The 12,715-nt window shown below is 32.9% G+C and overlaps 1 protein-coding gene across 4 annotated transcripts in view; it reads right to left on the bottom strand.

Annotated features, from left to right (window-relative positions):
• Positions 1-12,715, bottom strand: part of LOC118194994 (toll-like receptor Tollo) — a 162,729-nt gene that overhangs the window by 92,565 nt on the left and 57,449 nt on the right. For 3 of the 4 annotated variants that reach the window (XR_015043005.1, XM_035366230.2, XM_035366222.2), the window contains exon 2: positions 3,652-3,746. The exons of the other annotated variant lie outside the window; for it this stretch is intronic. Coding sequence is in view for 2 of the 3 variants with exons in the window: in XM_035366230.2 (XP_035222121.1) it covers positions 3,687-3,746 (60 nt within the window). In the remaining variant the exon portion in view is untranslated. The remainder of the gene's footprint in view (positions 1-3,651; positions 3,747-12,715) is intronic. 4 annotated transcript variants of the gene reach the window in all.

Below are 12,715 nucleotides of genomic sequence, written 5' to 3' on the forward strand. Positions count from 1 at the left end.
TATTTTACAAAACAACCTAATAATGTACTTTTCTTTTCTTTTACAGATATGTAAACAAAAAATACATCTCAGTTTTCTGTAGTTTGTTTTTAAGCTTTCAATTTACTATGCATTGTACAAAATATAAAGATTTACATTTTAAAATTGGGGTTTTTTCCTCCCCGGAAGAGGGAAAACTCGAATAAAGAGGAGAATCTTAATAATTTTTCATAATATTATTACAAACTTTAATTAATTAAATTACAGAAATAAATCCAAATTGTCATGCAATGAGAGTGTAAAGCGTATCTGCAACTAAAGCCAAATCAAAAACCTAAAAAATTAAAACACGAAACACGAAGATTCTTCTTGCTTTTAGTTCTCAATTTTTAAAACGTAAAGTTGGAAAAAATTAACATATTTCAGATATTATAGGTGAATTTGAAAGCCTTCCGAAGTGGAGACCAAGGGCACATGTCCGTTTGTGAGTCACATATTACAGAGTCGTATATATTTGTAGCTATATATATAATTCCACTAATAAGGCTAATGTGAATTTGCTTTTACTGTTTATGCAGCAGTTGGTGTGACCAAAAAATTTTCAAATATTTTCGTTCCAGACAGAATGATGAGTTCTAAAGGACTCTTGCAGGATCATAAATACCGTCCCATGGAATTATTGGCTTCACGAAATTTTTTCTTTTAAAAAAAATTCTTGAATACTACTTTCGTATACTACTCTCGAAAGTTTAGTACTACTCTCGCTCGCAGTATTTATGAAAGAAATATATAAAAGAGGGTTTTTTTTTTCTTTTTTTTCCCATCTGTATGAAACTTTATCTCAGTTCCGAAAGTGTTGCAGAAAAATGTGATGATAAAGATAGCAAAATTTACTTACATATTTTTCACTTTTTTCAATTTAATGTTTGCTATTCATAAAATTGGAAATACCACTAAAACATTTTGGTATGACTTTGAAATGCCGTTAAGTACGCCACTCCCATCCTACTCAAGCTTCCTAAGTCTTCCAATTTTTCAAAATCTCTCTGCCTTCTCCAACGCCTCCGATGCCATCAAACTGATATCCTTTAGAACCTAGAATTTTTTTCGCAGTTCTAAAGGACTTCAGTCTGATGTGAATTTCAGAATATTATTTACCTTAATCTTTTAGTTGTACTTAAGTGCTGGATCTAAAAAGTAAATTCTAATAAGTAACGTATAAAATCCCTCTATCTAGTCTCGAACAAATTTATGACATCCTTGTAAACTAAATGAATTTTAAGAATGCAAACAGATCAGAGAGAGTCACTGTATTCTAAACGATAACCGATGCATTTGATGGAGATGACGAAGCAGAGAATCGATTGAATCCGAAAAGTGGTAGATATTGGCTTATTTAAAGGGCGTTAGGCAAAGCAAAAGCGCACAGCACCAACTTCCATTCATTCCCTCATGATTATGTTAAGTTTGCAATGCAAATGAGCTTCTCGAAATTCGATTTTCTTTCGTGATTTATTGCTTGTTCTTTCAGCGTTGCAGCTTGTTTGTCAGCTTGAATTAAGTACAGGGGATTTTGAGCGTGGGCTGTAAATATGGTGATTGAGATACGTCTTAATTATTTCCGATGCAAGAACATATTCATTATAAAAGACATGTATGAATAGCGAACGAACAAGAATATAATTAAGTTGATAGTATCTACAATTAAAAAAAATCTGATGTGTACACCACATGACTTCCATGTACGGAATATTAAATTATACGCATTTATTCTTGCATTTTATTTAAACTTATTACATTGAATTAAACCTACTTCGCCGACAGCGCATAAACCACAATAGAATAAATGCATTCTTTAAAATTCACTTTGTTTACCATAGCGACACTCTGGCGCTAGGTTCACTTAACAGTATTATATTTCATTCATATTATAACTCAGAATGCACAAAATGTATATCATTTAAAGAATTATCTAATCGTTGCCACATGTTCTATTCAAATACTACAATAAAGCTAGAACTATGCATAAAAGAAATTAAGCAAACAAAATAAAAAAGAAACAGTTTTTCACAGACGATTGAATATTTCTCATTTAATTAATTCAGTTCTCACTTCGCGAGAAGGCAAAAATACATAAAAACTCAAAATATCTATATTAAAAATTACGAAGTAAATCTCAAACGCTTATTTCCTCAAAAAAATTCCAGAAAGAATTAAGCATGATTTAATTGGCAATAATAAATGAATGCGTTATCTTTGTTGTTGCGAAGCTAAGTTTCTCTAGATTGGCAACAAATCCACTAGTCTCCTGTTTCAAATGTAAACATCAATGGCCGCCATTAAAAACAGGCTTAGCGGAAATTAAACAACTTTAAAATTGCTGATAATTCTAAAAATATTGCACACAGATTTACTAAAGGCATAAAATCCTTACCCGGAAGATAAAAACAACATAATTCAATCATTTTTAAAGCAAAAAATGTACAATTTACAAACATATAAGAGTAAAGAAACTGAGATCACTGAGCCGGGTAACAGAGTGGATATATATATAAATATATTTATATACGTTTGGTGCGGCCGATTGCAACCAAAATACGAGGTGCATATCTACATGTTATAGCAGTCCTATATACAAAATTTCAACGTTCTGAGGCTACTCGTTTTTGAGTTATGCGAGATACGTTCGTACGCACGTACGTACATACGTTCGTACAGACGCCACGAAAAATTCTCTTCAGAATTCATTTTAAAGCAGTTTTATAATTTTTTTGAAGGAAAAGAGTATTTTATTCTGTCCTTACGTACAGATATCACGCAAAAACATCGTTAAATTGCATTCGATAGCGGTCAAAATGGATATTTTCGTTGAAATATGCTGCCTGAAACTTTTCGCGATTACAATACTTCTTTTTTACTTCGTACAAGGAAGTAAAAATGTGAAATGTTTAATAGTTTCACATTAATATCAAGACGCAAAGAGATAAAAATTTACAAGTAACGAAACAGAGCTGTTTTTATATAATATACGCCCGAGCAGTAAAAATGGTAACAGAATCATTAATGGCTGATGTTTTAAAACGGCAAAACACTGGTAACTGTATCTTAGATTCGAATGCCCTTGATCAAATAGATTTGCTGTTTGAATAAATTCGGGATTTCATGATAGGGAAGTAATGACCTATTTTGGTTTAAAAAGAATAGTATGGCACAGCATATACGAGATAATTATCTACTTTCATCCCAGTTTTTATCGAGCGCCTTCAAAGGGTGGAATCCGAAAGTCTGTTGATCCTCTTCTTTACCAACAGTCTCTCCAGAGGACATTCGAATCGACGGATTATATGTTCCCTCATTTCGCAGACATGGTAGACGCACACATCCCTACGTAATCCAGGAGTCCTTCTCCGGACCCCATGGAGATGACAGCCACTTTTTTCTAATTGTTATATTGATATGGACAGCAAAGGCACCCCTTCCTAATCACACTGCCTTAAAAGGCATTGCCGAAATTAATTAATTAATGTGATATATGGCAGTCTCTAGGCGTCATACGGATTAAGAGAATTTGAAATTTTTTAAAGGGACTATACAATGTATTTAATTTTTTATAACATATAGATCATTAAAACTAAAAATTAACGAAGTAGAGTATTTTAAAATGTATTTTACCCATTGGCTAAACGGGCAGAAGATTGACAGTTCTTTTAGTATTCAGTTTCCGATGACCAAACAAGCTTGCTACATCTTTCTTTCTTTCTTTCCCCCTTTTTAAAAAAAAAAAAAAAAATTAATGCGAATATAAATCAATTCCCTTTAAAAAAACTCTATATGAAAGAACAATTAAAGAAACGATACTCGTATACGTTGTGGTAAATAATTGCCTAACCTATTAAAAAATACACAAAAATACCTCCGCCTCAGAACTTGTAACATCTAGATGCTTGCATATACGCTGTTGCCCAATAAAATTGCTATATCATGAAGGAAGCACACTAAAAACTTGAAATCTGCATAAGAAGTAAAATTGAGATACGCAAATGATTATAATCTCAGGACATGCGCAAATTATAGGTAAGAGTAATGACTCCTCGATGTTGTATAAAAGGTAGACTGAAATGCCGAAATAAATAGAAAGAAGTATTAAAGTACGAAGGTATAATTTTTTAATCTCTCTTTCATAACTTTTTCTTGGAAATCACATTTACTCGTCGCTTTTGCTGTTGGAGACCGTTTTATGCCTTCGATAAGAAGAGCAAACTCATGCCAGCATGTCTCAGAATTTAATAATGTTGTTAGCTTAGACAAATAAAAGAATATTAAATCCAAAAAGATGCAAATTAAGCCTCCCAACAGGAATAGTGGTTAGCGACGCTGACTACCGTACTGAAGGGCCCGGGTTCGAATCCCGAAGAAGACATGGATATTTGTAAATATATAAGGTCTGTGCGGGATGTGGGCCCTCTAAATATGCGGCGAGCCGAAAGTACTCTCGAGAGGTTGGTGGTAGGGAAAGAGGGTGGGAGACCCTCGGACCTGTTCCCCGGGATGCTCTCCATCAAAACTAGGGAGCGGGACTGAACGAAGTCGTTCTGTCACTTGTACGGTGCTCAATATACTTGCCAACGACAAGCGCAATCTTGCACTCCTTGCCACGGTTATCTTCGAGGGCTTGTTCTGATGTTACTATCAGACAAGTGAGATAAATCACAACAACAGCAAGATGCAAATTAAAGAAAATCCAAGATTATGCATATCAAAGAGAGTTTTCCCTCAAGTACATAACGTTTTCATTGTTAGCTCTCTGAGATGCAAAGTTCAGAAACGAGTAAATACATTTGTTTGCACTTAGTGTTTCCACAAAGTTTTAGGACTAGTTTCTTCAATTTTAGTAAACCTACTAAAAATAATTGACGCATTTATTACGATGACATCTTAACTTACTTTTTAGAAAGCGTAGAATGGAATTTTCTGGCAGTTAATTGTTTGCGTTGATCTGGCGAACATCTGCTGCGATGGGTACGAAAGCTAAGTAAAGAACAGCAAAAACAATTTTATGTAAAGTAGGAAAAGCAGCAGAGTATTTCAATTTAATTGTGATTACAGATCCTGAGATAAAATGGCAATCATTTCCTTAAGTGGAGGAGTTTCAGCATGAACATAGAAACTTTGGTTTCAGAAATCTCGAGTGAAAACTACTTTATTTCTCCCCCTCCCCGAAAAAGGGATAATTCACGAAGAATTTATTCCTGAGAAACATGTGATGAACTCTATATTTAATAATGGTAAACAGATTTCTGAAGTCACTTCATTGCGTAAAGCCTGAAAAATCTTAGTAGAATAATTGGATTATGTCACACTGGCAATGCACTGTCACACAATTCCATTCCCTTCAAGCAGTTTCTACCAAAGAAAATTGCCCCAGTTCTTAACCATCTTTTATTCACCAGAGTTGTTACCTGCAGATTACTCCCTTTCCCTTTAAAACGATGTCTCAAATCATAGGTAACTACTTTAATAGCACTTAAGGAATTCACAAATACTTTAATAGTATTCCACAAAAACCAGTTCTACGAAAGAATGAGAATGTGCCAAATGTTGTGAATTACAGCGACTAGTTAATGAAGGTTAAGAAGTTAGAATACCTTTTTTTTTTTTTTTTTTTTTTTTCAATTTTTATTTTGTATCAACTTAGTTCTAAAACTCTGTAGACGAACTGCATATATGCACTGACACCTCTTTCAAACACAGAATTTATAAATCATGTATCCGTATGTATGACTATCTTCTTAATACTCTCATATCTTAGAACCATAGCTTCTGTGAATATAACAAAGATTAACACATCTATGACTATAATACTCTTTTTTTATAATAGGAAATCAAGAATACAACAGAAAAATTTGAATGATTTTTAGAGCTATCAGTATCGCATGCATCAACAATATACGCAATATTGCGGTCTTCACCCCCTGAGCAACTAAACAAATTTTGTGGCATTCTTTGTGTTCTTGTGCCAAAATAGCATTCACCGCCCTATTTTCTTCCGCGTCAGCAAACTGTATTAATGGTTTTCGGAGGCCCTGTGCGGTAATGAGACTACTCAGGTAACGCTTATTTCCGCCATTGCCATGGGTACTCAAGATGCTTAACATCTTAAGTCATGTAAGCATTTATGTTAAATAAATAAGAAAGATGGTAATTTGCTGTACACAATCGAGCGACAGACACAGATGTGCCTAATTGGAGGTAATTGTGATGGGTGGGCCAGGTGAAAATGTCCCCAGAAAGAACATTTTACATGATGTGGTTTTAAGTAATTCCCTAAACACGCGGTTGAGTTCGCTGCATAGCCTCTGGCCGTATGAAATAATTTTGTGTATAGAATTGTTCCATGTATTAACTGAAAATTGATTAATGGAGAAGATACTTTTTCTTTTTTAACATCAAGCTGTTGTATAAATAAATACACCTGAGGCCCATTTACGAAATCAACTATTTAAGTTGAATTCGTGTACTGAACAACATTTTAACTTAAAGCAATATGGCAATGAATAAGACTTTTTTTTACATGAAAAGAAGCATATTGATAATATAAAGAAAGACTATTTAACAAAAATGATTCATTTAGTATGCTCTCAAATAAATTTAGAAATGACTCATGATTTAGAAAACATTTACGCATAAGTGATTTATTAAATTATTTCAAATTATTATTGATGCACAATGAAAGAGCATTACTAAGCCATTCCAAATACATATTGACATAATGCACCATTAAATTAGAGTATTTCGCAGTTTCTCTTTCAGATCACATCAGAACCCCAGATTCCGACCAGTGGCCGAATGGTTAAGACCGTTGAATATTGGGAGTTCGTCCAGAAAGTGAGTACGCGGTAAAATCGATGAACTCTGGTAATTCTGACCTGGGCTCGAATTCAGGTGAACGGGTTAACTGCATGGGCGATTTCGTGGCTTTTCCCATGCGTAACGTGCATACAAGCCTGCTTCCCTTAGAAAGTCCTGCACGAAAGCATCCCTTCCCTTAGACATAGCCTTAGCATGCTTTGCCATAATAAACTAAACCAATCGACCAGAAAACGATTCCAGACGAATGAGCTGACTGCATCATTGATTATTTTTCATGTGTAACGTGAATATGAATGAGGTGGGTTGCCTCGGAAAGTTTTCCATGAGGGCATCGATTAGGCAGATGGTTTTTTGGAGTTTTTCCATATTCAATTAAGGTAACTTAGCCTATCATAACTGAAGCCCAGAATCAGAGTCGAACTTTGCCAGTTCAAATAGCATAACAGTTTTCATTTGTCTCCCATGTTAAAGTAGTTGAGCTTTTTTATCAGCATGATAAAGTGAATCATTTAAAAACAGTCCCAGCACAACCAGTGGGCGAGTGTTTAACACAACTAAATACTGGGAATTATTAGGTTTCGATTCCAGGCAAACGGGTTGGCTTTATATTTGGTGTTCGTTGTTTTTTGTTTGTGTAACATGAATACAAGCTAGTTCACCTTAGCAAGTAATCCATGAAAGGCATCTCTTTTTCTAGGGAGATAGTCCTCGTGTGCTTTACCATATTCTGATGACTTTAAAACAACCTGTACTTCTCAGTCATATTGAGTAGTAGATTTATTACTGTTTGTATTTTAAGTATAGTTAATGAAGCACACATCCAACGTCATCTATTATGAGCTTTCGCTACACATTTTCTCGAAATAGGTTATCCGTACACTATGGTTCGAGAATGGGGATAAATAAAAGTAAATGAAATCCAATTAATAAATATAAAGTTCTCTTTGAAAATAAAATATGTAATCGTTTGTATGCTTTTTCTTTACGCTGTTGCTTTCATATCAATAATAAAAAGATTATTATACCTACAATAATATTTAATTTGAAGATAAGTTTATCGCCTAGGAAATGCGAAAGAAAATTTAGATAGTAAAGGTGTATTATTGTGGAAACTAGAAATGGGAATTTATAATTAATTAAATTAGAATTTATAATTTATAAATGCTAAATTAGTAAAAAAGTAGATTTAAACTATTTAGCAATTAAAATCGCTGTTGATTCCACAGAAAGATCCCGACTTTTCAAGACAATTGGAAACCCTGTATACAATCATCAACAATTCATAAGGATCGCGTTTCGTCTTTTTAGTACTTCTGAACAAAATCCCTATTCCAGTTTTAAATTTGTTAATCAGTTTTATAAAATTTCTGAATTTAAATCTTAAATTATTTCTGTAAGCGCTGAAATAAATGGCACATACTGCTTTCTTAGTAATAAAACTGATCATTGATATGAGGAACTGAGAAAAGACTGAACAAAACAAAACAAAATGTAGGAAAACATTAAACGCTGCATGCGGAATTCTAAACGTACACTGCTATCCTGCTATTAAAATTTTCGCGGTTTTCCTGTTGGACCATGCATAGCGTAAGTCTGAAGAAAATGATACTTTTTAATAAAGCTAAAAAGACAAAAAAAAAAAAAAAAAGGGGTTAATAGGAGTGAGGTTTAACAGCAGACTAGTAGACTGTGAGCTCAGCGAGAGCGTAAAAACCTTAACAAACTCTTTTGGGCGACTGTTAAAACCAAAAATCTTTCAGATTTAAAAAAAAAAAAAAAAAATTAAGGCGAAATTTTGATTATACGTTTAGGAAAAGCAATAGCGATTTTAGGATTGTGTCAGAGTGGAAATTTCAGCGTTGATACTTAAACACGCAAGCAGTAAATTTGCAATATATATATATATATATATATATATATATTTTTTTTTTTTTTTTTTTTTTTTTTTTTATCGTTTAACAGTGGCAATGGTCATTTATAGTTTAAATTTATGTTCTCTGGGGTAATGTTAACATAAATGCATCGAATATTTACCGTAGATTACAATTAATTATCCAATAATACAATTAAAAATTATTAATCTAATACAATTAATAATCTAATATAATTAATTAGATTACAATTAACATTATCCTTTGAAGTATTAGGTGGGAGTCTGAAGGATCAGGATCGAAATTCTGTTCCTTAATTCTCAAAACTGTAGCCGATAGCATGAATACCTCTAAAAATTAACAATATTAAAATTTTATTATATTTGAATGACAATACTTCATGCTTCTGTAACTACGTGATTCTCCATTATATATACAGTTTGCGGTTTCGAATGCTCGAGGTTATAATTTCTACATGTAATAAAAGAAAGAGTCTGTCTGTGTGTGCGTGTCTTTCGTTCGCGCTTGCGCGTAAGCTAATAGACCCACGGCTACGAAATTTGGTACATAGGTTCATCTAGACAAGAGCCAGAGCACCTCGAAGCGATTTTTTCGAAATTCGAATTTTTATTTTATTTTATGTTTTGTGACGAAATCGCGTCGTTTTGAGACATAATGAGCTATAGGAAAGCGAGATTTTACTCTACACACTCCATTTTCGCATCGTCATGAAACGTAGGCACTTAGCTATTTTACAAACTAAAATAAATTTCGTGTTTCAATAAATCGATTCAATACGAATTTATTTTAACAAAGGGAGCTTAACACCTTTTCAACGGGATTTTTTCTAAAAAAAGTTTACTTTCAAAAATGTACTGTTTATTTATTTATTTTTTTTTTTTTTAATTTAATTTTATTTTTTTTTTATTTTTTGCTTTTTGGACACGTTAAACTTTCATCCTTGAGACTGCTTTTACAAAAAGAATTTTTGGAAAAATGATAATATTTTGTATTTTTTTTAAAAAAAAATTTAAATGAAGCTTCCGAGTACGCTTCTCACATCTCACATCTTTAAAAATGTGATTTTGGCAACAATTTTCCTGTCTTATTGTTGTTGATAGATTTTTGATGAAAACGCATCATTTTGAATAGTTTCATTCTTTTAGAAATATGGGTTTGGCAACAATTTTTCATCGTATTTCTTATGTCACTGTTTTTAAAAGATTGGCATACTTTATTGTCATTTTTATATACATATATAATATATTTTTATTGATTTTTTTTTTGATAAAGTTGTTCTGTAGAACACAATTCTACGCGAAATTTTATATTTTTTTGAGTTGCTTTCATGTTATTCTTTGCTTATTTCACTGTTTGTAAGATATTGAAACGTTTTGCATGATTTTTTTTCTTCAACGGAAAGTTGGTTAATTTTTTATTAGGACAATTAATATTTGTATTAAGGGATATTGCTTATTTCATTGTAATTTTGTTATACGTAATAACTTTTTTTTATGAAGTTGTTCTGCAGAGTAAAATTCTACGCAGTTTTTAAATGTTTCCTTCAGCCATTTTTCCTGTACATTTAAAAGACAGACGAAGGCTGGCAGCGAAGCTGCTAGTAATAATAATAATAAACAAAATCTTATTTTAAAAAGTGCTCGAAGACGGCGAACATTGTTCATATGCATAAAGAACAGAACTGATATCTTCAATCCAGCAGGCGCGGTTTGTAATTTCAACAGTCGCCGTCATTGGATATCCGTAATAATTGTTTGCTGTTGTAAGGTTTCCACAATTGGTTAATTGTCTATGACGTATTTACAGTCACGCCTACCATCAAAGATAAGATTAACTTTTTATGCCGCATTTGTCGATAGAAGGGGGAAAAAGGAAGGATGAACAAAAAAACAGTGACTGCTATTATTACTCACGTTTTTTTTTAAAAGGCTGTCGTATTTAGATCTGACCAGTTACGATCTCAGCTTTTGTTAAGAATTATTATTAATATTTGTTAATGACGCAGTTTGCATGCTACGCGTTATTTACGTTCTTTTCGGATTACAGCCAAGTTTATGTCATACAGTTTGCTATAAAGAAGAGTAGATCTATTGCGCGTTAGACGATAACGTAAAAAATTATCCAATGGTGTCAAAACATAAAGCAACAAGTTTTAAGTATCATAATGGATGTTTTGTACCAGTGCCAGAGCTCAGGAGTATTTACGGAATTATTTCCATTTTTTTATGCTCAGATGTAAACGTGAATGGTTCTTTTCTGCCTATGTGCAGCATTAGCAGAAACTAGGGGTTGTTATATTTTTAACTTTCATTACCTGAGACGCTATAATAGCTATTTTATCGTCCTTCAGATGACGGCAAAAACGCAAGAAAGCCAATAGATGAAATATATCAGCTATCGCGTTTTGCTTTTTTACATTGTTTCAGCATGCTGCTTATAAATATATCAATGGTATGTTATTTCCAGATTACCCGAAGATAAAGGTATTTATCATTGGCATAGAATTTCATACATCAAACAAACACCATTCCTCTTCATTAAAGCATACACAATAGGTGTAGGAAGACACACAACTAAATTTGTTCAAAATTGAAAGTTAAAGAAAGCAACAAACATTCTTGCTTCTTATTCTTCAACAAACAGTTCTTAAAACTCTGGAATTTGATGACAAAAATAGATTTTATATTACACCCAAAAGGGTGTGTTGGGGGGGGGGGTTCATTTACACATACATACAGGTTTCGAGAGCACTTAGGCTAAAAATATTCAAAAACAGCACATCTTTAGAATTTCCGATAGACAGTCTACTCGAGCGCAGGAGATAAAAATACTTTATTCTATGCAGTGCGTCGCCACTGCTCGCTTTGAAATCGATGAGAATTTTAATCAAAATTTCGTTAAAAATTAAAAAACATAATTCGAAATTCAAGATTCGGGTTTCCAAGACCCCATATTCGTTTGGAGGACTAACGTCATTTAAAATTTGATTGCTCTAGGTATCATCATTGTTTTGAATGCGAGAAACACACATACATTCATGCGGATTCTTCATTCTTTAATGTCTTTAAATATAATATAGGGCGATAATATATGGTGGCAACAATATGAAAAGTGATTTTTCGTGATTCGATGCAACATACCGTTTCGAGACTAATAGCCCTTCTGGACTAACGCCCCTTTGGGGTAAAAAATTTTTGTAAACCTACATGAAATTTTTGGAGCTTACTTAAATACGAGATGATTTCATATAGAGTTATTTACAATTTTAATACGTCTACATTAATTTATTCAAGTACAACGATTTTACCAAAGTTATCCTGAGTCAATAGAAACCTCCGAATCTAAAAAAGTATAATTTTTTTAAGATTAACTTAATTTTAATATTTTAAGCTAACTGCTATAAATGTAACTATTACTGCACTATATGTTTTGAAACTAACTGCAATAAAGGAAAGAAAGAATTAAGTAGAGTGTATTCTCGATAATTAGTGCTTGGTGGTGCCTAAATGCGCATATTCAACGCTGTTTGGGAGAATTTGTAAAAACCGAATGAGCGCAAACCCGAACAGTGAGAAAGATTCTTCCTACTACAGAAATCGGAAATTTATCTAATTTTGAAAGAGTCGAGATAATAATAGTACTAGTATGCCAAAAAAACTGAAAATGTGAAATTCTTCGGAAATGTTGGTCGGAAAAACATCGAAGAATGGCGTGACGGCTATTCGACTGCAATCGAATGCTCGAGTCGATTCATGCTCGAGTGATGCGGATATAGTTCCAAATGTGACAAGAATAGAAGAGACCGAAAGTGGTTCCTGAAAATACAAGCGAAAAAGATACTGACAATTGCTTTAGCCCCGAGACAGCAATAGCTTCTGTTCAAACTGAAATTATTGTACTTCAAAAAATTCACAGTGAAATTCGACAAATATTTAAATGATCTCAAAAACGAAGTAAAATTACCGATTATTTTT

This window comes from Stegodyphus dumicola, chromosome 9 (genome assembly GCF_044657685.1).
Source record: "Stegodyphus dumicola isolate Sdum_Otavi_A_Nest chromosome 9, ASM4465768v1".
Taxonomy (NCBI): Eukaryota; Metazoa; Arthropoda; class Arachnida; order Araneae; family Eresidae; genus Stegodyphus; species Stegodyphus dumicola.